At 43.3% G+C, this 26,974-nt stretch overlaps 1 protein-coding gene across 1 annotated transcript in view; it reads left to right on the top strand.

The window, feature by feature from the left end:
• The first annotated feature begins 1,731 nt into the window (after positions 1 to 1,731).
• The window catches only part of UBE2D1 (ubiquitin conjugating enzyme E2 D1), a 45,873-nt gene continuing 20,630 nt past the window's right edge, over positions 1,732 to 26,974 (top strand). Inside the window, exon 1 of the mRNA XM_049790529.1 lies at positions 1,732 to 1,895. Within this exon, the coding sequence (XP_049646486.1) occupies positions 1,872 to 1,895 (24 nt within the window). The 5' untranslated portion in view covers positions 1,732 to 1,871. The remainder of the gene's footprint in view (positions 1,896 to 26,974) is intronic.

Here is a 26,974-nt window from a genome sequence, read left to right as displayed (position 1 = left end):
ATTTAGAAAAGGGACGTTAAAGATGAGACTGAAGCTCAGAACCCCAGAACAGGAAGCAGCAGTAGCAAGCCTTGTGGGATCAGCATTGGACCCAAGGGAGTGGGAGGCAACTTTGGGGGGAAAGAATCTGAAGGACACCAGAAAACCAGAAACCAGAAATAGTGTGAGCCTGTGCACCATGAGACACGGAAGAAATGCACACTGGAGGCAAGATCGGAAAAATGTAAAAATTCCTCTGAGTGTCTCTTAAACAAAGATGTTACCCCTCCTTACACACACACACACACACACACACACACACACACACACACACACCACACAAATTCTCACTGAAGGACGATATGAACAATGTCCTCCTAAACAAATGTATCACCCTCCTTACACATACACACACAAACACACACACACACACACACACAAATTCTCACTGGAGGCAAGATTGGAAAAATATCCTCTTAAACAAATGTGTAATCCCCCCCCTTACACACAACACACACACATAGGCACAAATTCTCACTGGAGGCAAGATAGGTAAAATGTAAAAATTCCTCTGAGTGCCTCCTAAACAAATGGATCACCTCCCCTTTACACATACACACACATGCACAAACACACAAATTCTCACTGAAGGCAAGATTGGAAAAATGTCCTCCTAAATAAATGTATCACCCCCCCTTACACACACAACACACACACACACACACAAATTCTCACTGTAGGCAAGATCGGAAAAATGTAAAAATTCCTCTGAGTGCCTCCTAAACAAATGTGTCATCCCCCTTACATATACAACACACATACACAAACACACACACACACACACACACACTTCTCAGTAGAGGCAAGATTGAAAAAATGTCCTCCTAGACAAATGTGTAATCCCCCTTACATACAACATACACACATAGAAATTCTCATTGGAGGCAAGATAGGTAAAAATGTAAAAATTCCTCTGAGTGCCTCCTAAACAAATGGGTCACCCCCCCTTTACACACACACACACACATACATACACAAACACACAAATTTTCACGGAAGGCAAGATAGGAAAAATGTCCTCCTAAACAAATGTATCACCCCCCTTACACACACAACACACACACACACACACGAAAAATGTAAAAATTCCTGAGTGCCTCCTAAACCAATGTGTCATCCCCCTTACACACACCACACACACACACACACACACACACACACACACACACACACACGAAAAATGTAAAAATTCCTCTGAGTGCCTCCTAAACCAATGTGTCATCCCCTTACACACACACACACACACACACACACACACACACACACACACACACACTTCTCAGCAGAGGCAAGATTGAAAAAATGTCCTCCTAGACAAATGTGTCACACACCCCCCCTTACACACCCACACCCCATCCACACACCCTAAAAATTCTCAGGCATGGCAACAGCCTCAATAATACCTCCACCAAAAAAAAAGCAAGACACAGTTCTGAACTCCACAACTAAGTAATCAAGTAAGTAATTCCAGAAGGTTCCCCCCACCGTGATCCAGTCCCCCCACCCCTCCACTCCTTGGATCCTTGGAGGGCCCTGCGCTGGAGGAGGCCTAGCTAGCCTCCTCGGTGCTGAGCTAGAACTACATCTCCCAGCATGCCCGGCTCGGACCAAGCTCTCCCGGAACTACACTTCCCGGCATGCTGTGCGCGGCCCGGGCGTGCGCAGGCGCGTTGCGGGCAGCCAAAGCGGAAACAAAAGAGCCTCGCTCGGGCTCCGGCTCCCACCCGACGTCGGTCCAGCGCCCGGAGCGAGCCGCGAACCGGGGTCCGAGCGAGCGAGCGAGCGAGCCCAGCACCGCGCCCCGCCGCCGCCCCCCGGCCCTGCCCTGCCCCATGGCGCTGAAGCGGATCCAGAAAGTGAGTCGAGGCGTGTGGGCCGGTGGTAGTGGCGGTGGTGGCTTGCAAAAGGCTTGCCAAGAGCTTGCAAAAGGCTTGCAAGAGGGGGAAGACCTCCCGGGCCCCGGGAACGTCGGGGTGCGGTGGGTGGGGCTCGGGGACACTCCTAAGGGGGCCTCAAGGGTGCATGACAGGTAAGGCGTGTGCAAGGGCAGGTGCCCGTGCAGCCTGGATGTGCCTAGGAAGCTGCTGGGAGGAGGAGGCAAGGGCCCACCCAGTGCTATGAGCCTGGTGTAGGGTTGGGGGGCCCATCCAGTGCACCCCACTACTCAGCTGCACCCAGATTCACCGACTGACTGATTGACTTCAGGGCTGGGCAGCTGAGCTGGTCTTGCTTGCTTGCTTGCTTGCTTCCTTCCTTCCTTCTTCCAGACCTTCCCACAACACCATCAGGGCTAGGTTGCAATGGTCCAGGGTGGATCTGGCTGGAGATCCAGGCTCGATTTTTATTTAATTTTTTTATTTTTTGGCTCTGTCATGCTGTTTGTTTTTTTGTTTTTTGGTTTTTGGTTTTTTCTTTCTCTAATGCTTCTGCTCCTCCTCCAGCAGCTCCAGCTTGCAAGGTGTGGTGTGAGGCCTGGCAGCCTTTCTGTGCCCAGATCCTTCCATACCAGCCACCAGAGCTGTTTCTCTCTCTTCCTCTCTTCTCTCTCTCCTCTCTCTCTCTCTCTCTCTCTCTCTCTCTCTCTCTCTCTCTCTCTTCTCTCTCCTCTCTCTCTTCTCTCTCTCCTCTCTCTCTCCTCCCTCTCCCTCCCTCTCCCTCCCTCTCCCTCCCTTTCTCTCTCTCTCTCTCTCTCTCTCTCTCTCTCTCTCTCTCTCTCCTCTCTCTCTTTCTTCTCTCTCCTCTCTCTCTCCTCCCTCTCCCTCCCTTTCTCTCTCTCTCTCTCTCTCTCTCTCTCTCTCTCTCTCTCTCTCTCTCTCTCTCTCTCTCTCTCCTCCCTCTCCCTCCCTTTTTCTCTCCCCCTCTCTGGCTCAGTTTTTGCCCTTATGGGCTGCAGCAAAACAGGCAGGCAGGCAGGCAGGCCCAGAAGCCGGGATGAACCTCCTTCTTCTGCCCACTGCTATTTTGGTGCCTCTGCTGCTGCTGCCACTTGAGGTCACATCACCTTCCGTCGTGAAAAACAAGAGTTACTGATAGACTGGATGGATGACCTCCTGGCTGTGATTGCGAGGGTTGGGAGCCAAACAGGTTTGTTTTTTTTTCCCCCACCAACCCACTGACTGAAAAATCAACTTGGATGTAAAGTTGGAGGACAGTTCCAGGAGGAACTGTTTGATTTTTTTTTTTTTTAAACACTGGAGCTTAGCATGGTGTGGGATTTGGGTTTGGAGGAGTGGAAGGGAATGGATTTATGCATTTACCTCTTTATCCATTCCAACTCTATAAATCAGGGCTGGCTTGCCCTTTTTTTTTTGGGGCCACACCCGGTAACACTTGGGGGTCACTCCTGGCTATGCATTCAGAAATCACTCCTGGCTTGGAGGACCATATGGGATGCTGGGAATCGAACCGCAGTCCATCCTAGGTCAACCGCGTGCAAAGCAAATGTCCTACTGCTTGCACCACTGCTCCTACCCCTGACTTGCTTTTTTACATAGCATTAATTTTCTACCTCTTTCAAAGTTGGGTTTGGGGCATTTTCTTGCCTCTCTGATAGCCTCTTGGGTCGGTTTACTGAAACTTGAGTTTTAGGTTTTTCAATAATTATACCGGGGATTCATTTGGGGTTTTCATGAACAGTGTCTTCAGCAACTTAAAGCCAGCTATGCTTCCAATGCTTTCAAAAAATGACTTCACAACAAAAATGGTTGCTGAGGAGACAGCAGACTTTGTAGGGTACTCCAGCCTTCAACATGCTTCCAGCCTGAGCATCCCATATGGTCCCCTGAGCACCACCATGGGTGATCCTGGAGCACAGAGCCATAATTAGATTTTAGCATGTCCCCAACACTCTCCACCCACCTCCAACCCCAATAAGGCTGGCTGAACTTTTGGCTTTTGTTTTTGGGTCACACCCGGTGACTTCTAGACTAAACTGACGCTGCTCGGGGATCACTTTCTGATGGTGCTCTGGGGACCATATATGTATGGTTCCAGGTAGGGAACCCATATTAGCCATGGGGCAAGACAAGCTCCATACATTTGGTACTAACTCTATCCTGACTGAGAATTTCACCAGTCTTTTCTGCTGTGAATAGATAGAGCCGTGATTGGATGTTATATTTGTATTCTCAGTTATCACTGGTTGGGCATGTTCTGGTACAGAAGACAGCAACTGGCATTTATTTTTCTTAGTGCAGATGCTTAACCTGTGTGTATCCTTGAAGGGTTTTATCCCTGTTAAAAAAAAAAAAAAAAAGCAAGGCCGGAGGCTGGAGCGATTGGAGCACAGTGGATAGGACATTTGCCTTGCACACTACCAACCCAGGTTCGATCCCCAGCATCCCATATGGTCTCCCAAGCCTGCCAGGAGTAACCCCTGAGCACCACTGGGTGTGGTACTAAAAACCAAACCAAACCAAACCAAAACCAAATAAAAAAAGCATACTGATTATGCTCACTTATTGTTATGAAGTTATAACCTATAAAGATAATGCAGTTTTACACTTTTGCAATCTAGTAAAACTTATTTTAATGTCCCAATTTGCATGTTTTCCCGACCATGTATTTTTTTTATTAATATTAACATTGACTTATACTTCAAATGAACAACATATTTTTCTTTTTTTTTTTTTTTTTTTTTTTTTTTTTTTGGTTTTTGGGCCACACCCGTTTGACGCTCAGGGGTTACTCCTGGCTATGTGCTCAGAAATCGCCCCTGGCTTGGGGGGACCATATGGGACGCCGGGGAATCGAACCGCGGTCCTTCCTTGGCTAGCGCTTGCAAGGCAGACACCTTACCTCCAGTGCCACCTACCCGGCCCCAACAACATATTTTTCAAGGAAGTTTTCAAATTTTGTTGTCTTTCTACTGGTGAGATTTTTTTTTCCATAAGACTTTGTACATATCAAATGGTGTTGGGTTTATCCACCAAGATGCCAGAGATAGAATACAGTGGGTAGGGTGCCTGCCTTGCATGTACTGACCTCAGTTTGATCCCTGGCATTCTATGTGGTCCCTTGAGCACTGCCAGGAGTGATTCCTGAGTGCAGAGCCAGGAGTCCACCCTAGCATTACCAGATATGGTCTCCTGCCCTCACCCTCCCAAAAAAGAGAATTTACTCACAGAAAGTAGACATCAAAAGAAAAAACAATTTTTTTTTTGTTTTTGGTCCACACCTATAGTGGCACTCAGGAGTTACTCCTGGCTCTGTGCTCAGAGATGCCGGGGATCGAACCCAGGTCTGTCCTGGGTCCTGCATGCAAAGCAAATGCCCTACCGCTGTGCTACCACTCTGGCCTCCATTCAAAGAAATTGGGCATTACTTACAAATACTGTAAGTTGACAACTGCAGTTGTCAGTCACTGTACTGAGTCACTGTATTTGCTAATATGGCATGTGCCCAAGCCTCATTTCAGCAGTTATTGTGTTTATTAGTTTGTAATAATAGTGTTTCGAAAGAGAGAAAAAAAAATGCTGTTTATATGGGCTTGAATTTGAGGTTGTTGTTGTTGGGTTTTTTTGTTGGTTTTTTTTTTTTTGTTTGTTTGTTTGTTTGTTTTTGAGAATGCTAGGAATTGAATCCAGGTGAGATATGTTCTACTAAGAGATACACCCCTAAAACCACTCATACAGGGAATTTGATGTCAGGTCTGTAACAAATAGACACTTTTGGGAAAAAAAATTTTTTTTAGAATCACATAACATCGCATTTCTTGTGGTAATCTTTGTTGTATTTCTTTTTCCTTTCCTACTATCAGAAAAGTTGGTATGCACAAATCTTTCAATCAGATGAATAAACCACTTCCTTATAATATAGGGGGCCAGCCATTATTTGATGCCCTTCTTTTTCTCCTAATTTACTCCTTTCCTTCATTAGAAGTCAACTTTAGGAAGGTGTATAGTTTCTCTTTTGAACAGTTACAAAGCCCATTTTGACATAACTAGTTTACAAACCGTTACTGGAATCTTGCAAGTTTTAACAAATAAATTGTATAGTAACTTTTAGACTTAAAAAGTAGTATATTAGGGGCCAGAGAGATAGCACATTGGTAAGTCATTTGCCTTGCATGCAGCCAAATGGTGGTTCGATTCCAGACATCCCATATGGTTCCTCAAGCCGCAGCGATTCTGAGCGCAGAGCCAGGAGTAACCCCTGAGTGCTGTAGGGTTGGCCACAAAACAAACAAACAAACAAACAAACAAATTAGTATATTAAAGCAATACTTACAGATATCTTCTAGGTCATTGGATTTGGATTTTGCTCTACCTAAAGTGGCAGACTCAATGCAAAGTCTTCCAGATCTCTACAGAAGTTAGGGGAAGTGGAAGGCAGAATGTTCTAGGGTCACGTGCCAAAGTCACTTGTGGGACATGCGCAGATACTTTCCATTTCTGTAAACTGGCTTCTCACATGGGTGCTGTGGAAAAAACAGTTGAGCATCACCGATGGCCCACTCTTCTTGTTAATCAAAGATGAAACCTGTCTCCTGAAGTGGAGAAATGCTTGGCACAAGTTAATCTCTTATGGGTGATTTGGCTGAGCTCAGCATGATGTATTCATTTTTTTTCCATGAAAAGATTTAATATCATTGAATTGAAATTATCTATGTGCAAGACATATTGTGGGTCCTTAGCTTAAAAAAATACTTTTGCATTCGAGTATCCTAAACGATTTAGTACTCTTAATTTCAACATCCACTTGCAGTTTTGCATTTCAGCTCATAAATTTACACACCACTGCTCTATATTTAGATCCAGTGGAAGATGTTATCACAGTCACCTAAATCGGAAAAGGGAAGAAAATTGGAACCAAGTCTGAGAAAAGACACCTAAAACATGTCTGAAAAAAAAGGGCAGTTTTTTAGCTGGGCATCTGTTGTTTTCTAGAATTGATTCTAGAATTGATTCTAAGCGTTCCTTCTGTCAATACTATTTTCAGTCCGTAATAAACTTTGAAATCATTATTTTAAATTAAGAATTGCTAAGACACATTAGTAGCTAATAGTTATTCTCGTCATCTTAGTATATTTTCTTCTGTTTCTATTTGAAAAGAAATCGAAATAGTGAACATCATGCCAAGCTGATGTGATAAAATTTGCTGCTTTTTTTTTTTTGGTTTTTGGGTCACACCCAACAGCGCTCAAGGGTTACCCCTGGTTCTACGCTCAGAAATCGCTCCTGGCAGGCTCAGGGGACCGTATGGGATGCCGGGATTCGAACCACCGTCCTTCTGCATGCAAGGCAAACACTTACCTCCTTGCTATCTCTCCGATCCCCTCCCCCCCCTTTTTAATGTACCTTTGGATGAACTAAAGAAAAGAGTTTGGTTTTACAGACATAGCAACATAGGTAACTATTCTTTAGTGACAGTTTTGCTGTCGAATGAAACATTGGAATAATCAATTTAACTTGGAATGTATATGTAAGACTGAAGAGATAACTGGATGAACTGAGTGATTGCTTTGCATTAGGCAATCGCGGTTCTATTCCCTGGGTACCGCTGGAAGGGTACAGTTGCCCAGTACAGCTAGGAATAGCCCCTTGGGGAGAAAAAATGGTAACAAAAGGTATACGTAAACATATGTTGTTATACATGTTTTGAGAAGCTCAACTTCTTTCTTTGTATAAATCTATATACGGTCAGTACTTAAAACAATCCCCCAGCCCAACCTTTGGAAAGAAAGAGATATGGTTTCTAGTCTGGTCTCCATGATTAACTAGCTTATATCCCTATATATTCACTAATACTCCTAATAAGTATGACTGGTATATTTAATATATAGTGGTCACTCTTTGTTGGACTCTATTCTAAGCACTTGACATGTATGAACTGACATCCTGGGTAGACCAAAAGATAGAAATTAATATCATTCCCCACATTAGAGATGATGAAACTGAGGCACAGACATGTCAAGTAAGACATTCAGAATCATGTACAGCAGGTATTTAATAAATTATAGTTTCAGTATTTCAAACTTCAGTTTTTGTATACTTTTGGTTTTGAGAGGTGGAGATAATACCCAGCAGTGGTTAGGGAACTGTATGGTATCAGGAATGTAGCATGTGGCTTCTGCTGGCAAGACTTATAGCCCAGCCCTTGAATCTGTCTCCCTCACTCAGCTTCATTGTGTTTCTCTGTATGTGTGTATATGTGTGTATGTGTGTATATATATATATATATACACACATACACATATATGTTTATATTACATTATATAATCATCATTATATGTAATCATACTTAATTATTTTTAATCATATAAAATTTATAATTATAAATAATGGTATAATATATCAAATTAATATATTGTATATATTATATCTATATCTATATATTTTTTGCTTTGTTTTGTTTTTGTTTTTGGGCCATACCCGGCGTTGCTCAGGGGTTACTCCTGGCTGTCTGCTCAGAAATAGCTCCTGGCAGGCACAGGGGACCATATGGGACACCGGGATTCGAACCAACCACCTTTGGTCCTGGCTGGGCTGCTTGCAAGGCAAACGCCGCTGTGCTATCTCTCCGGGCCCATATCTATATATTTTATATATTAATATAATAAAACATTGAATGATATATCACATGATTATAATTATTTGTTTTATTTAATTTTTTTTTGTTTTGGTTTTTGGGCCACACCCGTTTGACGCTCAGGGGTTACTCCTGGCTATGCGCTCAGAAATCGCCCCTGGCTTGGGGGGACCATATGGGACGCTGGGGATTGAACCGCGATCCGTCCTACGCTAGCGCTTGCAAGGCAGACACCTTACCTCTAGCGCCACCTTCCCGGCCCCTTATTTGTTTTATATATTATATTACTATACACATTAAATACAATTTTTTAGGTTTTTGTTGTTGTTGTTGTTCACATCTGGCAGTGCTCAGAGGTTCCTGGCAGTGTAACTCAGGCCTCCTGCATAAAAAAACGTGCTCTAGCCTACTAGCTATTTCTCTGCTCCTTTCTCTCCTTCCTTCCCTCCCTTCTTTCCTTCTTGTTTTGGGGCCACAATGGCAGTGCTCCAGACTTGCTCCTGGCTCTGTACACAGGGATCACTCCTGGAAGTAGTAGTTGCACAGGGGTGGGAGGAGAGGAAGCCATATGCCATGCTGGGGATTGACCCAGGATTGCTGGGGTGTGAAAACAAGTACCTTAGCCCCTGTACTATCTCTGGTTCCAAATTCCATAATTTTTAACTATGTATTCTCTCACATTTAATAAATGTCGAACTTAAATGCAAGGACATAATGGAGTAAGATGAGTATGATGTAAGTGCTTTGCAAACTGGAATGTTTGATATAAATGTAAAGTAGTATTATAATTAAGACCTGGGCATATTTAATCATGTCCACTGACTCATCACTCTGTGTTGATTGTATATTGTAAATCTCTGCCTTGAAGTACTGTACACCGGATTTGTTTATCATGCTAAATGAATAACTTTGTTTATTTGGGTTCCATTACTTAAAAGTTTTATCCACCAAAAGAATGTAGAAAAGTTCAAAGTACCTCATAAATGTTTTGTATTTTTAGCAGGGCCAGAGCGATAGCACAATGGTAGGATGTTTGCCTAGCACACGGCCAACCCGAGATGAACCTGGGTTCAATCCCTGACATTCCATGTGGTCCCCCCCGAGCCTTCCAGGAGTGATTTTTGAGTGCAGAGCCAGGAGTAACCCCTGAGTGCTGCTGGGTGTAGCCCAAAAACCAGGGGTGGGTGGGGGAAGAGAGAGTGAGAGAGAGAGAGAGAGAGAGAGAGAGAGAGAGAGAGAGAGAGAGAGAGAGAGAGAGAGAGAATTTGTGTGTGTGTGTGTGTGTGAGAGAGAGAGAGAGAGAGAGAGAGAAGTATTTGTGTGCCAACCTGGGTTTGATCCCTGGAATATCGATGGTCCCCTAAGCCTGCCAGTGATCCATAAACACAGACAAGTAAGCACTGAGCACTGCTTGGTGTGACCCCAAACATCCCCCCTCAAAGTTTTTTTTGGGGGGGCGGGTCATACCTGGCAGTGCTCAGGGATTCCTCCTGGGTCCACGCTCAGAAATTGCTCCTGGCAGGCACAGGGGACCATATAGGATGCTGGAATTTGAACCACCATCATTCTACTTGCAAGGCTCCTGGCGAAGTGCTCAGAAATTGCCCCTGGCTTGGGGGGACCATATGGGATGCTGGAGGATCGAACCGCAGTCCTGTGGTCCTTCCTTGGCTATGCTTGCAAGGCAGACACCTTGCCTCTAGCGCCACCTCACCGGCCCCTAGCTTAAGCCATTTCTTTTTTTTTTTTGGTTTTTGGGCCACACCCGTTTGATGCTCAGGGGTTACTCCTGGCTATGTGCTCAGAAATCGCCCCTGGCTTGGGGGGACCATATGGGACGCCGGGGGATCGAACCGCGGTCCTTCCTTGGCTAGCGCTTGCAAGGCAGACACCTTACCTCCAGCGCCACCTACCCGGCCCCAGCTTAAGCCATTTCTAAGGAATACATGAGCCAAAGGAAAGTTTTACACTTTATCAGTGTCGCATAATCTTATACGCTTCCAAAAAAGTTTTGACAAACAACTTAATGTATTGCAGCTACCAGCTTTTCTTTCTCTTCTTTCCTTTTATTTTGTTTTTGCTTTTAGCCCACACCTGACAGTGATCAGGATTTTACTCTGTACTCGGGGACCATTTTTTGGTAATGCCAAGCAAAAACAAAAAGGAATAGAAAATATCTTTGAGTATAATAGGGATATTGCTTCATGAAATGCTTATTTTATTTACCTTTCCTGTGTCTTGTATGTTTTATATATGTCCTTTGGTAGGTCGTTATGCAAAATGTTTTTCTTGCATGTATTGCTGTAAGGAAAAATTAGAAGATCAGTTTTTCCATAACCCAAGAGTCAGAGGTAAAATCAATATTGTCCAAATGCACTGGAAATGCATTGCAAACATTTCTGTTTGATACAAGCTTTTAGTGTTCATTGTTTTCTACTACATGTAGAAGTAATTTTAGCGGCTGACGTACAACTATAATATTCAAAAATAGTAGTGGGTGGGACCTGGTCAATAGTACAATACTTCTTACATTTCTTGGACGCAGCTGACCCGGATTCAATCCATATATTCCCCATGTAACACTAGGAGTAGTAATACTTAAGAGCAGAGTCAGGAATAACCCCTAGAGCACTGCCAAGTCTGACTGTAACCCCCAAAAGCAAAAAACACAAGCAACAACAAAATAACCCCATATTTTAGTGATACAAAGAGATGAGTTATTATGCAAATACTTAACGTGCCTACTATGTGATAGTATTAAGAAACAATACTAACAAAAACTGTAAAAATGTCGTAAGAAGTAATAGTAACAGATATTTGCAGAGCATTGCCAGGTATGTTTGTATGTTAAATAGATTTCAAGAAATTGGTTGCTTAGGTGTTTTTTCCCCCTCCCCCTAAAGTATCATCTTTCTTGGTTACTAAGAAGTAAATAGTAATGTTTGATAATGTAGCATTCAAAATGCTCTCTGTATCTTGTTCCATTAGTTGTCAAAATTCTTTTATGCCTTTTGAATAGTTGCATGCAATTTTCCATTATGTGTTTCTTGCTTCTCACGCTGTCTTTGAGCAGTCTCTTCAAAACTTCTGAGGTAGTATTCAATTCTAACCTTTTCCAAGATATAAGGCTCCTGGGAAAACATGAAAAGAATTCCCGTCCATTCCTTCTCTCATCACAGTTTGTTTTTCACGAGTGCTGCCTAAAATGTGCAAATGGCCTTAATTCAGTCCTCGGCGGCGCTGCTGGCTCCAGTGCTGAAAATAATATGCTCTCATTAATACAGTCCTGTGGTGAGATTTGTTTGGCAATGGGATGGACAGTGGTGGAGTGGAAGTTAGGTAGTCAGAGTTCTTGTCCTATTTTGATTTTGTGACCTTGCCCAGGAAATTGATTCTTTTATTTATTTATCCCGGAATTCAGTGGCTTAAAGTACATGATTTCTGAGGTTCAGAAAAGATTTATAAGTATAAGGAAATCCAAATAATTTTATTTGCTCTTTGTCTAGCAAAATGGTCACTTATATATATTGAGCCATGACATATATTGAGCCATGACACTGTATCTTGCCATAGGAAGCTTGAATTCAGATTCTGTTTATAGCGGGACTAGAGAGATGATACTTGGGGCAGGGTTATTGCCCTGCAGGTGGCTGACTTGGGTTTGATCTTGGGCACCTTGCACAGTCTCCCTGAACCCCACCAGGAGTGATCCTTGAATGCAGAGCCAGAAGTAAACCTTGAGCCCATCTTGGTCTGTCTCCCCAGTGAAAAAAGATTCTCTTTATGTTGAGATCTTAGAACTGAAGTCAGTGGTTTGCATCTTCATCTATTAGTTTAAGAAATCCCTCAAGCCATTATCTGTGATGCAAATAAGATATACTTATTTTGTACTGATAGCGTAGCCCATTTATCTAATTTCATTTAGCTGTCATCTGTTTTGCAGGTGTCTTTTGTACATTACAAATTGTGTATCTGCATATTTAGATCATTCTTTTTTTTATTACTGCCTTCTATGTGGCATTGTGTGTGGGGGGGTCACACCTGACCACGCTCAGGGGTTACTCCTGACTCTACGCTCAGAAGTCACTCCTGGCAGACTCAGGACTATATGGGACGCCGGGATTCGAACCACCGACCTTCTGCATGCAAGGCAAATGCTTTATTACCTCCATGCTATATCTCTGGCCCCTCTATGTGGTATTTTTTAAAATTCAAGCTCTTGCATTTATGGAACACAGTTCATATATAAGGTGAATACAAAGTGGAACAATATACATAGAAATTTAAGCAGCACTAGGTACAATATTTAAAACTAAAAGGATAAGAAAATCTACTACCATGTAAGGGGCTGGAGCAATACCAAAGTAGATACTGTGCTTGCCTCGCACATGGTTCATCTGCGTTTGATCCCTGACATCCCATATGATCCCCTAAGCCAAGAACAAGCCCTGTGCACAGCTGGGTGTGGCCTCCAAACAACAACAGTAGTAAAAAAAGAAAGACAAGCACCATGTTGATGAGGTTGATTTAGGGAGTAGTATAAGAAAATGCAGCATACTGGGCAAATAGGCTCAAAGGTGAGAAGCCAACTTAATTTGGGGAAAATCTTTGGAGATGAGAATAGTTTGCAAATAGGATTAGCAGCTGAAAAAAAAAATGTAAAGCAGGACCACACACCTGCCAACCAGGTACTCTACTTGAACCACATCGCCAATCCAAGATGAGTGGCATTTTTGAAGGTGGCAGGAAGCCAAGTTTATAGAGGAAGCTACACAATTAAAGCTACCAGGAAATGATATGACGTGTTTGGGAAGGAACTATTAATTCTGATTTGGGGACGCATGCAGAAAATAGTGGATCATAAAAGTACATCTTGTAGAGGGACTGGAGGCCCTGTACTGAGAAACGTGTCCTTAATACATACAGAAGTTTGGGTACGGCATTGACAGTTTTTGAAAATACAAGTTAACATTCTTAATCTAGTGCTACCTGTGCATTATTGCCTTCAGGGGACACAAGATTGTGTGTTCTTTGTAGTGATGGATTTGATGAATGTCCTTAAAAAAGATCAGCATAGATAAAACAGTGGGGAGTCAGCAGTGACCATATGAAGGATTCAGGAGAGACATTTCCTTAAGGGAACAATATTTAAGATGAGATTTCAAGTAAGATGAAAGAATCTGATAAAGTCAGTTTAGTGAGAGGGAGGTCAGACAATGAGCCTTCTCTTAAAAATGATGTTTACAATCAGTGCTGGCAGGGATGTGGAGAGAAAGGAACTCTCATTCGCTGCTGGTGGGAATGCTGTCTAGTCCAGCCTTTCTGGAAAACAATATGGTGATTCCTTAAAAACTGGAAATTGAGCTCCCATTTGATCCAGCTATACCACTCCTAGGGATATACCCAAGGAACTCAAAAACACAATACAAAAATCCCTTTCTCACACCTATATTCATTGCAGCGCTATTAAAAATAGCCAGACTCTGGAAACAACCAAGATGCCCTTCAACTAATGAATGGATAAAGAAATTGTGGTACATATACACAATGGAATTTTTTGCAGCCGTCAGGAAAGATGAAGCATAAAATTTTCCTTTACATGAATGTATATGGAATATTATGCTGAGTGAAATAAGTCAGAGGGAGAGAGACACACAGAGAATAGTCTCACTCACCTATGGTTTTTTTTTTTTTTTTTTTTTGGTTTTTGGGCCACACACGGCGGTGCTCAGGGGTTACTCCTGTCTGCTCAGAAATAGCTCCTGGCAGGCACGGGGGACCATATGGGACACCGGGATTCGAACCAACCACCTTTGGTCCTGGATCGGCTGCTTGCAAGGCAAACACCGCTGTGCTATCTCTCCGGGCCCTCACCTATGGGTTTTAAGAAAAATAAAAGAGGGGCCAGAGAGATAGCATGGAGGTCAGGCGTTTGCCTTTCATGCAGGAGGTCATCGGTTTGAATCCCGGCGTCCCATATGGTCCCCCGTGCCTGCCAGGAGCAATTTCTGAGCCTGGAGCCAGGAATAACCCCTGAGCACACACACACAAAAAAATAACCACACACACACAAAAAAAAATACATTATTGTAATAATGCCCAGAGACAATAGAGATGAGGACTGGGAGGACTGGCTCATGATATGAAGCTCACCACAAAGAGTGGTGAGTGCAGTTAGGGAAATAACTATACTAACAACTATGGTGACATTGTCAATGAGTGAGAGAAGTGGAATGTCTGTCTCAAATACATGTGGGGAGGGGGGAGGGAGATTGGGGGCATTGGTGGTGGGAATGTTGCACTGGTGAAGGGAGGTGTTCTTTATATGCCTGATACCCAACTACAATCATGTCTGTAATCAAGGTGCTTAAATACATTATTAAAACAAAAATGATGTTCACAAACTAGAGGCAGAATGTTTTATGGGGGGACTTGAAAAATTACTGACTGGTGGTTAGAGCAGTAAAGTGGGGGAGTCGAAGCCATGACACAGTGGCTAGGCTGCTAGTCTTGTATGCAGATGACCAGATTCAATCTTGGGCATTCCATATGGTCCCCAAGCGCTACCAAGAGTTGATTTCTAAGTATAGAACCAGGAATAATACCCGAGCATCACCGGATGTGACCCAAAACCTAAACAAAACAAACAAAAAAGAAATTGGATGGGGCCGGAGCAGTGGCACAAGCGGTAAGGCATTTGCCTTGCAAGCACTGACCTAGGACGGACCACAGTTCGATTCTCCAGCATCCCATATGGTCCCCAAGCCAGAAGAGATTTCTGAGCGCATAGTCAGGAGTAGCACATGACCAACCAAGGATGGACCTGAGTTCAATTCCTGGCATCCCCTATGGTCCCCTGAGCAGAAGGTCCCCTGAGCCTGCCAGGAGTGATTTCTGAGCTCAGAGCCAGGAGTAATCTCTGAGCGTGAAAACAAAACAAAACAAAAAAAAATGAAGGTGGTTGCAGGTAAAAGTCAAAAAGGCATCAGATCCCAGAAAGTTTAGTAAGCATTTTGTAGGATTTTTTTTTTTTTTTTTTGGTTTTTGGGCCACACCCTGTGACGCTCAGGGGTTACTCCTGGCTATGTGCTCAGAAGTTGCTCCTGGCTTGGGGGACCATATGGGACACCGGGGGATCGAACCGCGGTCCGTCCAAGGTTAGCGCAGGCAAGGCAGGCACCTTACCTTTAGCGCCACTGCCCGGCCCAGGATTTTTAAGTCTATAAAAGTTAATGAAAACTATTGAATAAGTTTGACACAATAGGAAGAAGGTTATTTTGACTGGTGTATCAGTAAAGGAAAAGGCCAACAAGATCTCATTGTTGAGGCTGGAGAGATAGCATAGCAGTGTTTGCCTTTCAAGCAGCCAATGCAGGACCTAAGGTGGTTGGTTCGAATCCCGGTGTCCCATATGGTCCCCCGTGCCTGCCAGGATCTATTTCTGAGCAGACAGCTAGGAATAACCCCTGAACCCAGCCGGGTGTGCCCCCCCCAAAAAAAAGATCTCTTTGTCCTTGTTCACATGTAATCCAAGGCATGTCTAGGCTAGAATAGTGGGCACGGGCAACTAAAGAGAAAAACATGTGAGGAAATTGTTGGGAGTTTGTGCTATCTGGCCTTTTTGAGCTGGTTGGACCCATCTGTGCTTACCCAGATGGGGCCCTTCAAGAAAAAAAGTCTCGGGGCCAGAGAGACAGCATGGAGGTATCTTTGCCTTGCATGCAGAAGGACAGTGGTTCGAATCCCGGCATCCCATATGATCCCCCCAAGCCTGCCAGGAGTGATTTCTGAGCATAGAGCCAGGAATGACCCCTGAGCGCTGCTGGGTGTAACCCAAAAACAAAAACAAAACAAAACAAAACAAAAATCTCGAAAGATTCCAAGAAAGAGTTAGGCCCTAGCTGTGGAGTTGAAGAACTGAAAGTGGAGTCATTTAAAATTAAGTTTATTTACCAAGCCCTAGTCAACAATAATAGAATCAAGGGACCTAAACTAACAATTTAAACTCAAAGGGGCCGGTTACACTGGCAGGCCAGTGGAAAAAGTGTGATGGGATAGGATGCAGTCTAGGTCCATTGGTGGTGGTGGTGGTGGTGGTTTGACACTGGTGGTCAAACTTGTACTGACCTACTGTTTATCTGAAATTCAGCCATGAAGTACTCACAATTGTTTTAATAAAATTTTATTTTATTTATATTATTTTTTTGGGGGGGGCGCACATCTCGTGGCGCTCAGGGGTTACTCTTGGCTCTAAGCTCAGAAATCATTCCTGGCAGGCTCAGGGGACCATATGGGATGCTGGAAATTGAACTCGGGTCCAGCTTTGGCCAGCCACATACTAGGCAAACACCCTACCGCTGTGCTATCTCTCCAGCTCCTTAATAAAATAAAATTTAAAAAGATTATTTAGAATTTACTTTCAGTGTATGGCTGATTTACTATTTTATATATATTTGTATACCTGTTTCTATACTTTTTTTTAAAAAATTTTTTTGGTTTTTGGGTCACACCCAGCAGTTCTCAGGGGTTACTCCTGGCTCTACGCTCAGAAATCACTCCTGGCTGGTTCGGGGGACAATATGGGATGCTGGGATTCGAACCACTGTCCTTCTGCATGCAAGGCAAATGCCCTACTCCACGCTGTCTCTCCGGCCCTGTTTCTATACTTTTTACTTGACTTCTGGAAGTCATGAAGAAGTTTCTAGTGAAAAGGGGTCACAGATGAAAGAAGTTTTAAGAAACCCTGGTGGGTCACCTGTCCCCAATTCTTCCTTCTGCTCCGTGTACTCCTTTCTGTGTCCAAACATTTCATCCTGACTTCAGACTTTGAGCCTTATGCTAAAATGGCTCTCCCTGACTTTTCACAGACTTTTCTGCTCTTTGCACCTGTTTTTCTGTAGTTTAGGCCTCCTAAAATTCTTTTGTTGGGAACAACTTGTACAGAGAGTGTCAACAACTTGGTACTGATTTATGCAACAGAAGGAGGAGTGATTCTGTGATTTGAGTTTGACTTATTAGGATGAGGATGTACATTTTTACCCCAAGACTTCATAAAGTAGTATTTTTTTTTTACTGAGTGTGTTAAGTTTGTCTTAAGATCTATTTTTGTGTAATCGTTATGATGAAACTATTCTGTGTCTATAGAAAGGGCAGCGATCAAGAATTGCTTATTGTTTTTGTTTTGAGGCCGTACCTGAGCGCTGGCTCAGGGGTTCCTTCTGGCTCTGTGCTCAGCAATTGTTCCTGGAAGGTTCAGAGGCCCATATCGGAGGCCGGGAATCGAACCTGGGTCGTCCGCGTGCCCTACTTGCTGCGCTGTGGCTCAGCCCCACGAGTCACTTATTTCATTTTAGTTTTGTTTGTCAAAGCAAACAAGGGCAGGGAGATCATGAAACAAAGAGTTGCACATTTTGGTTGTGGAAGTCTCACTTTGGCTTTACCAGGTTTTGCATTGAGTGCTGCCCGCTGGCACTTGCAAACTTCTGAGGCTGTGTTGGCACACACTTGGCTGCACGGCCAGAACTGGAACCGCTCCGATGTGGTCCTGGACGTCCCAGACTGCAACCCCCCAAGATTGCATAAGGGTGGCACTGGGGATGCCCCATGCTTGCAAGACAGGGCAAGGCATTTTCACTACTGGCATCTTCTGGGCCCCAGAGTCTATATTTAAAAAAGAAGCTGTGTTGTTGAACAAGACAAGACAGTATTTTAGGAAACAAGAAATCATTATGAGAGCTAGAGAGATAGCACAGCGGTGGGGCGTTGGTCTTGCAAACAGCTGATCTAGGATGGATGGTGGTTCTAATCCCGGCATCCCATATGGTTCCCCCTATATTGCCTGCCAGGGCAGTTTCTGAGTGCAGAGCCAAGAGTAATTTCTGAGAGCTCCCTGGTGTGACACCCCCCCCCCCAAAAAAGAACCAAACAAAAAAGAAATCATTATGGTTTTAATATCAGGAGTACAGGGAGATAGTGGTAGAGATTTGAGGCAGTAAGTAAATGTCTCTGGTCCTGACCTCAAGTACTTATTGTAAATTGTATTCTTTATAGTTCAGATCCAGTAAATATACTCCAGCCAAATCAGTAGCAGTTTTGGTTATAGGCACCTTCTTCCTTTTGTGTAGAATTTTGGTGTTATTATTTACTCTTCCATCAATCGCCATTTATTCTAGTAATTATTCTAGTAGCAGTTATTTCCTTGTTGATGTCAATAAACAAACATACCTGACCCGAATCCTCAGTGAGACAGCCAGAATTATTTTGGGGGAAGTGAGTTTGGTTTCCTGTAAACTTAACAAATGGAGTCTTAGAAGGATTTTTGTAGTCTTTTGAGTCTCTGTTACTTGGTTTAAAATAAAGATGTTCTTCACTTCAAGGGCTCTAAGAGGTTTTGTATTCCAGAAACATTTCTGACAGTTGTTTGACATCTCACTATTGAAATAGCTAAATAACTCGAGTCAACTGGTGGAGATCAGAGTCTGAATTGTAAGGCCCTGAACTGTTTATTTACAGACGAACCAAATATAGCTCTTATATCCCTGTAGAGACATTAAAAAATGCAATCCAGTCAGAACCAGAGTCTCATTTTAGGAGTTTGGAGGTAAAGCTGGTTGTGTAACATTAATTAATTGCCTGTTGGGCCAGGATTTTGGAAATAATGCCTTTATATGCTTGGGCCCCAGCGATTTCAATTTGGGGGCTGTAAATCACTCCCTATAACACGAGCTGTTTTAATATCTTTTCCACACCCAGTGGGGGTAGATAATAGATCTGTTAGGAAGATTGAGGCCTTCTGAATGTCAGAGCTGGAGAACGACAAAGCATTTTCAGTCTGGTCAGCATTGTTTGTTTTTTTTTTTTAATAGAATATTTATTGCATGGTGTCATATTAGCTCAGATGGTAAATAAGGCATCTCTGGCTTGTTAGCTTTCATTCTCTGCTGCTCAGATTGGGCTGTTCCTCTTTGGGGAGCCACGAGATTAATGCAGGCTTCTTCCCTTACATTCCCATCTTTGTTTCCTTTTTATTTGTTTACTTTCTTTGAATTCGCCTGCCTCATCCACTTTTAGATTTTAAGTCCCCTAGAGGCAGGGACCGTGTCTAGGTTGGTTTTATGGAGAACACTCAGCATATTGTGGGGGGTGTTATAAACAGGCCAGCTGTGCCAATTTAAAATTCTGTTTCAGACCTTTCAGTATTTCTCTTTGTGTCTAGTGTGTTATAGAAAACTGCACGCAAATAGAAGCGCTTTGCTATATAAGGCTACATTTTGTGGACTCGGTGCTTTTATAGCCACTGTCAAAATATAGAAGCGAGATTCTTGAAATCTGCCTTTGATTAATATAGGGTCTCTCTTTTTTTCTTTTTTTTTGGTTTTTGGGTCACACCCGGCGGTGCTCAGGGGTTACTCCTGGCTGTCTGCTCAGAAATAGCTCCTGGCAGGCACGGGGGACCATATGGGACACCGGGATTTGAACCAACCACCTTTGGTCCTGGATCGGTTGCTTGCAAGGAAAACACCGCTGTGCTATCTCTCCGGGCCTAATAAGGGTCTCTTATATTGCATTTTTGCTATTTATTTGACACAGGAATACTTTTTATTATAAATAATATTTATTTACTGGAATAAAAAAACTACTTCATTGACGCAGGCCATTTTTTTTGTCTGGGGCACTCTGACCAGTTGGATGATACTTACTGCCTGATTTCTATTTAGGCATAAGTTTGGTTTGTTTTAAAGTACTCTGTCTCAAAGGAGAAGGAAATTGGAAATTGGGTCAGTTGTTGACTTCAAATTTGATTTAGGTCTTTGGAAATGAAATTGAAAGGTAACCGTATAAAATATGTGGATACAACACAATGTGTTTAACTCTAATGAGTTCTTATATTGAATTTGCCACCAGTATCATTATTATTTGATAGCTGTGTTTGATGTTTTATCATTTCTGTATATTTTTCTTAGGTATATATCTAGCAGCAGAATTGCTCGGCCATTGAGTATTCCTATTTCTCTTGATTGTTCACGGTCTAGCTTTTCTTCTTCTCAATAGCAATAGAATTTGAGAGTTCCAGTCCCTTTACATCTTTGAAAATTTGTGCTTTTGTCTGAAATTTTGTTATGTTTTATCTTAACCGTTCTTTTGGGTAATTAGTGGTTCAGCTTTTACATTTTCTTTCTTTTTTTTTTTGGTTTTTGGGCCACACCTGGTAACGCTCAGGGGTTCCTCCTGGCTATGCGCTCAGAAGTTGCTCCTGTCTTGGGGGACCATATGGGATGCCGGGGGATCGAACCGTGGTCCGTCCAAGGCTAGCGCAGGCAAGGCAGGCACCTTACCTCTAGCGCCACCACCCGGCCCCTAAATATTTTTTTTAATTTATTTTTATTTCTGGTCCATAGCCAATAGTACTCAAGGAGCAAACCTAGGTTGACTCCATGCAAAACAAGTACTGTACTTACTATACTATCTTTTTGGACACTTTAGCTTTTACATTGAAATTTCCATTTCCTTGATGTCTAAGACAGCTCAGTCTTTACTTACATGCGAATTGGTCCTTTGGTAAATAGCTTCTTTTTAAACATGCTTGTTCAAGAGGCCAGAGGGATAGCACAGAGGAAGGGCATGTATCTTGCATGTAGCCAATCCCGGAGGAACCCGGTTTGATTCTCAGCATCCCATATGGTCCCCCAGCTTGCCAGGGGCGATTTCTGAGTGCAGAGCCAGGAGTAACCCCTGAGCAATGCTGGGTGTGGCTCCAAAACTAATCAATCAATAAAGTTTAAGAAAAGAAAATGCTTGTTCATGGTTCACTTTTTTTTGGGGGAGGGGGGCCACACCCGGCAGTGCTCAGGGCTTATTCCTGGCTCTGTGCTCAGAAATCACCCCTGACAGGCACGGGGGACCTTATGGATGCTGGGATTCAAACCATTGTCTGTGGGCCCGGAGAGATAGCACAGTGGTGTTTGCCTTGCAAGCAGCCGATCCAGGACCAAAGGTGGTTGGTTCGAATCCCGGTGTCCCATATGGTCCCCCGTGCCTGCCAGGAGCTATTTCTGAGCAGACAGCCAGGAGTAACCCCTGAGCACCACCGGGTGTGACCCAAAAACAAACAAACAAACAAACAAAAAATACACCATTGTCTGTCCTGGATTGTGCAAGGCAAACACCCTACTGTTTTGCTACCTCTCCTGTCCCCAAGGTTCACTATTTTTTAAAAGTTGTATTGACTACAAGGCCACAATCAACAGTTCTCAGGGATTATTCTTGACTCTGCGTTCAGGGGTCACTCCTGGTGGGCCCAGAAGACCATAAGGGGATGGCAGGATCAAAGCTGGGTTGGCTATGTGAAATTTAAGCACCTTTCACAGAGATAGATAGCATAGCCCCTATGCTATCTTCAGCTCTCCATTTCTTTCATGTGTAATTTTCTATAATAAAGCTTTGTAGAGCTGTGGAGGGGAGACCACGTTTACATAGAAGCATTCCTTTGAGTTGGCATCATTGCCTAGATGGAGTGAATGGAAATACATTGCTATTATAATGACAGGTAAATTAACAGTGCCATTAACCATTTCTGTGCTACAGTAATCCATCCTTTAGTAAATAAGAGTTAGTTTTACCACAATATAGTACAAAAGCTATTAGTTTGAAGGGGCTGGAATAAGAAGTAAATAAGACAAAAATGTATGTAGCGTTTTAGAATTGAGCAGCGCTTTGTTTTTACTCTATTTAAAGAAAATGCATCATAGAGTTGACCATAATGATTTGTTTCTAGATAAGTGAGAGCAAAGTTAGTAAAAGAAGAAAGGATGAGGCCGGAGCAATAGTACAGTGGGTAGTGTGTTTACCTTGCATGCAGCTGACATGGGTTCAATCCCCAGCATCCCATATGGTCCTTGGAGCCTGCCAGGAGTGATTTCCTTTTTTTTTTTTTTTTTGTTTGCTTTTGTTTTTTGGGCCACACCCGGTTACGCTCAGGGGTTACTCTTGTCGATGTGCTCAGAAATCCCTCCTGGCTTGGGAGACCATATGGGACGCTGGGGATTGAACCGAGGTTCATCTTAGATCAGCCACATGTAAGGCAAATGCTTACCACTGAGCTATCATTCCTGCCCCTGCTAGGAGTGATTTCTGAGCACAGAACCAGAAGTGACTCCTAAGTGAGGCCGGAAGTGGCCCCAAAACCAAATAAATAAATAGAAAAAAATAAAAATAAAAATGGAAGAGAAGAAAGTTTAAATAAGTAGCACGCACATTTGTGAAAATTAATATCTCAAAAAAAGTCATATCGCCAATGAAATCATTAATACAGTGGCAGTAGGTTTAGTAAGCTCTTCATGTTAACTCTCCAATCTGTTAAATGGGTGTGTTTCTGTAGGGATGACAGCAGCATCAAACAAACGAAGTTCTTCAGAAATTCAGAGCACTATTACTGGTTCTGTGATCTTCAGGGGCATGTCATCAGCTGGCAGGCCTCCTGAAAGAAGGATGATGCGGGGGAGGATGCCCACACTCGCTCCAAGAAAGCCCTGGTGATCTCAACCCAGTGTACCTGAAGTTTGGTAGTTTGGTGTTTCCAAAGGGAATCGTAGGTGGGTGATGAGGCAGGGACATTGGGAAATGGTGATTCTGGGTGATGGAGGCAGCAACTGTGGCTTCAGCAGGGCATGGGCTCGAACCATCTTCTCCCGAGATAACCAGGTTTCTGCTGCTTGGCTGATGTACCCATGATCTTTCACAACTTGGTTTATATCTCATTCAGAAGAAAAAAAAATACGTGATTCTTTGGATCTGGCCTGGTTCGAACAGGGCGCCTGCATTTGTGGTGTGGTTATAGTTTAGATTTAGCAGATCTTTTCAATGTTTCAGATTTATTGTTAAATTTAAGCAAAGAAGACAGTTTGAGGCCAGAGAGAGAGAGAGAGTGCTGCAGCTAAGGTGCTTGCCTTGCACATGGCCAACCTGGGTTTGCTTTCTGCCACTCCTTATTGGTTCCCTGACCCCAGAGGCTGGAGTAAGCCTGAGTGCCAGTGAGTGTTGCCCCAAAACATGTAAACAAACAAAAAAGAACAAGAAGGCAAAGTTTTTGTCAGTCAGGGTATTGTATATCAGTTCCTTAATACATCACAATACTGTCCTTGGAGAAACTTCATAGGACTCTATAAAGCTCTTGTTTTCAGTGTTTTTCATATGTGTGGGCAGGTAGCAATCAAACCATGAACTGGTAGCAGTTGAGCATTGTTTCCAGTCATTTTATTCCTGGAGGCTGAAGTGTTCTAAATAATTTTCAAATAAATTACTTTATTTAAAAACCACATATTACATAGTTGCTCATGATGCATTTGTTCCAAGACCGATCCCACCACCAGTGGAAAATTCCCTCTACCACTGTCCCCAGATTCCTACCCATTCCCAAGCCTACTCCCTTGGCAGCACAAAATAATATAATTTATATTGCTTGTTTACAGGTAAGGGGAAATACAATTATTTTTTTAAAGTACAGTTATAAGAAAATTCGTGAAAATTTATGTATCTTTCAATGAGGTCATTAAGTCATCGTCAGAAGATCTGCTAAGTGATTTGTTTCCAGTTGATCATCTGTTGTTCTTGTTTCTGAACATTAGGTGGCTTTGAATCCAGGTTGATGTCTAAATTTGTGTGTTCCTACCGGAATGACAGTAATTGGAAAAAAAAAAATGTGGAGGTGGTGTGCCGCCTGCAATGTATACAGTTATGGTCTAGGAATTGCAAAATTGCAAGGTCTGTGGCTGATATAGTGACTTTTGTGTGGCATGATTTCAGCCGTGTGTGTGTGTGTGTGTGTGTGTGTGTGTGTGTGTGTGTGTGTCCTTGCAGAACTCCGTTGTTGAGTGGTGAGGCTGGGCCATTGTCGAAATGGTGGTGTGGGTGGCTGGGTGCAGCTGGCGTGGCTTGGCAGAACAAGGAATTGGCTCGCCCTCTCCTCCCATGATTGCTGTTTTCAGCTGTGTGGCTGGCCAGTTAACCCATGATTTTTCACTGCTTGCTTTACTTCTCTTTGAAGAATAGAGACTGGAACCGACCAAATGCAGACTGTGTTTGCAGTGCTTAATTTCCCTATTCTAACTCTTCCTGGACACATTCAGAAGTTGATCCTACAGACTGAACCTCTATGCATTTTCTTGGAGACAAAGCTTTTTCTTTTTTTCTTTTAGTCCACACATGGTAGTGTTTGAGTACTAATCTTAGTACTTTGCTTGGGATCCCTCCTGTTGATGGTTGGGAGACCCAGCTGTACCAGGAATCACATCTGGACTTCCTGTGTGAGACTTCCTATGTTTGTACCCTGTGAGTTATCTCTGCAGCCCTACTTTTAAGCTTCTGAGAAATCAGAGGACTTCTTTCTTTTTGCTTTTTTTGGCCAGGGTAAGGCCAGACTGGACCACACCCAGCTTAACTCCTGGCTCTTTGCTTAGGGATCATTCCTGGCAGGCATGGGGGGGACTATGTGGGGTGCTGAGCAAGGCAAACACCTCTGGCCCTAAAATGTAACTTATTAAGATTTTGTTTTTTAAAGAAGGTATCCTTGAATTTTATGCCCTAGTTTTACCATCACCAAATGCGTCTGAATGATAAGGATTGTTATTAGCCTCATATCGTGATGTCATTAAATTAAATCTTTCCAACATGGGGAGGGTCGAGAGTATAAAATTAAAATGATAATTTGATTAGAAAGGATATGGAATGTGCTTAATAAATCTCAGCTATAATTAGCCCAGCTGGTTAAATTGAGAATGAGACAGATGAAAACACTTTTGTCCTTGCTGCAAAGTGCAGCTCTATGTATGGGCAACGTTGGCAGGAAGGATTACTGGTGGTTGGAAGATGACTTCACTTTGAGAGTGGGTTAGCACAAATCCTGAGACTCCCTTTAGAAATGCAATCGAAAGTTAGTTCTTGAAAGTAGGTCAGTGGCATCCTAGATAAACAGAAAGATAATTTGGAATTTTGAGGTCTCCTAGGGGAAAAGCAAAAATTCCTTACATGAATTTTGTATGACTTGGTGCAATTTTGGACACCAGTGAAACTTCACATTTTGCAAGTTAAAAATTGAGGAGAGGTTGGGGCCGGAGAGATAGCATGGAGGTAAGGAGTTTGCCTTTCATGCAGGAGGTCATTGGTTCAAATCCCGGCGCCCCATATGGTCCCCCATGCCTGCCAGGAGCAATTTCTGAGCCTGGAGCCAGGAGTAATCCCTGAGCACTGCCGGGTGTGACCTAAAAACCTAAAAAAAAAAAAAAATTGAGGAGAGGCAAATAAGTTAATAATATTATTTTGAGGGGCCTCCCCAGCGTTGTTGAAAGAGTGAGGGGGCCCTTTCCTGAAATGCTTGAGCACTTTGATGCAGCACTGCTTGACCCACAGATGCTATATAGGACCCCAGCATCCAAGGATGTTGCGATTTCCATCTCTGTTGGGTTATACAGTATCAAGGATTGATTGAACTGAAAGGCCTCTGCTTATAAGATGTGTGTTTAACACTTTCTGAGATTTATTTCTAGATGCTGTTATATTATTTAAATGCCTCCTGTAAGTCAAGGGTGTCACTCAATGGCAGAAAGCAGCATGTTATACACACATGAGACCCTGGCTTCAATCCTGGGGGAGTGGGGTTGGTCACCACACTGTATTTTTGTTTTGTGGTTGAACCTCACCCAGAGGTGCTTAGGGTGTACTTGTGGCTTCGTGGTCAGGGGTCAGTCCTAGGGGTGCTGGGCAACCTTTTAGCACTATTGATCAAATGTGGACTTCCTGCTTGCAAAGCTTGCTCTCCAGCCTATTGAGTTACCTCTCTGGCCCTCCCAGTGTTTTAAAGTAGTTTAATTATCCTTTCATATTTTTTAAGACCACCCCAGTGTTTTATTTCTGTTATTTATTTTTTGGTTTGGGGCCAACCTAGCAGTACTCAGGGCTTATTCTTGGGTCTGTGCTCAGGGATTACTGTGGCAGTGTTGGCAATCGAACCTGGTTGGCCACATGCTAGCCAAGGGCCTTAACTTGTACTAATCTCTCTAAGCCCCATTCTGGTATTTTAAAGAGCCCTGACTTAGGGCCTGGGAGATGGATAGAACAGCAGGTAAGCCTTGCACAAAGCTGACTCAGTTCAATCCCCGGCGCCCCTTATGCTCCCCTAAACCCTACTAGGAGTCAGTCATCCTGTGTACAGAAACAGAAGTGGACTCTGAATACAGTTGAATGTGCTCTTGTCCCCCAATATTAATTCCCTCAACTTGTCTTTTTTACCATCTATTAAGAGGGGCTGGAGCGATAGTACAGTGATAGGGAGTTTGTCTTGCACGCGGCTGACCCAGGGACGGACCTGGCTTTGAGCACTGGTGTCCCATATGGTCCTCCGAGCCAGGAGTGA

Source organism: Suncus etruscus, chromosome 17 (assembly GCF_024139225.1).
Source record: "Suncus etruscus isolate mSunEtr1 chromosome 17, mSunEtr1.pri.cur, whole genome shotgun sequence".
NCBI lineage: Eukaryota > Metazoa > Chordata > Mammalia > Eulipotyphla > Soricidae > Suncus > Suncus etruscus.
This window is presented reverse-complemented; position numbering and strand designations above follow the sequence as displayed.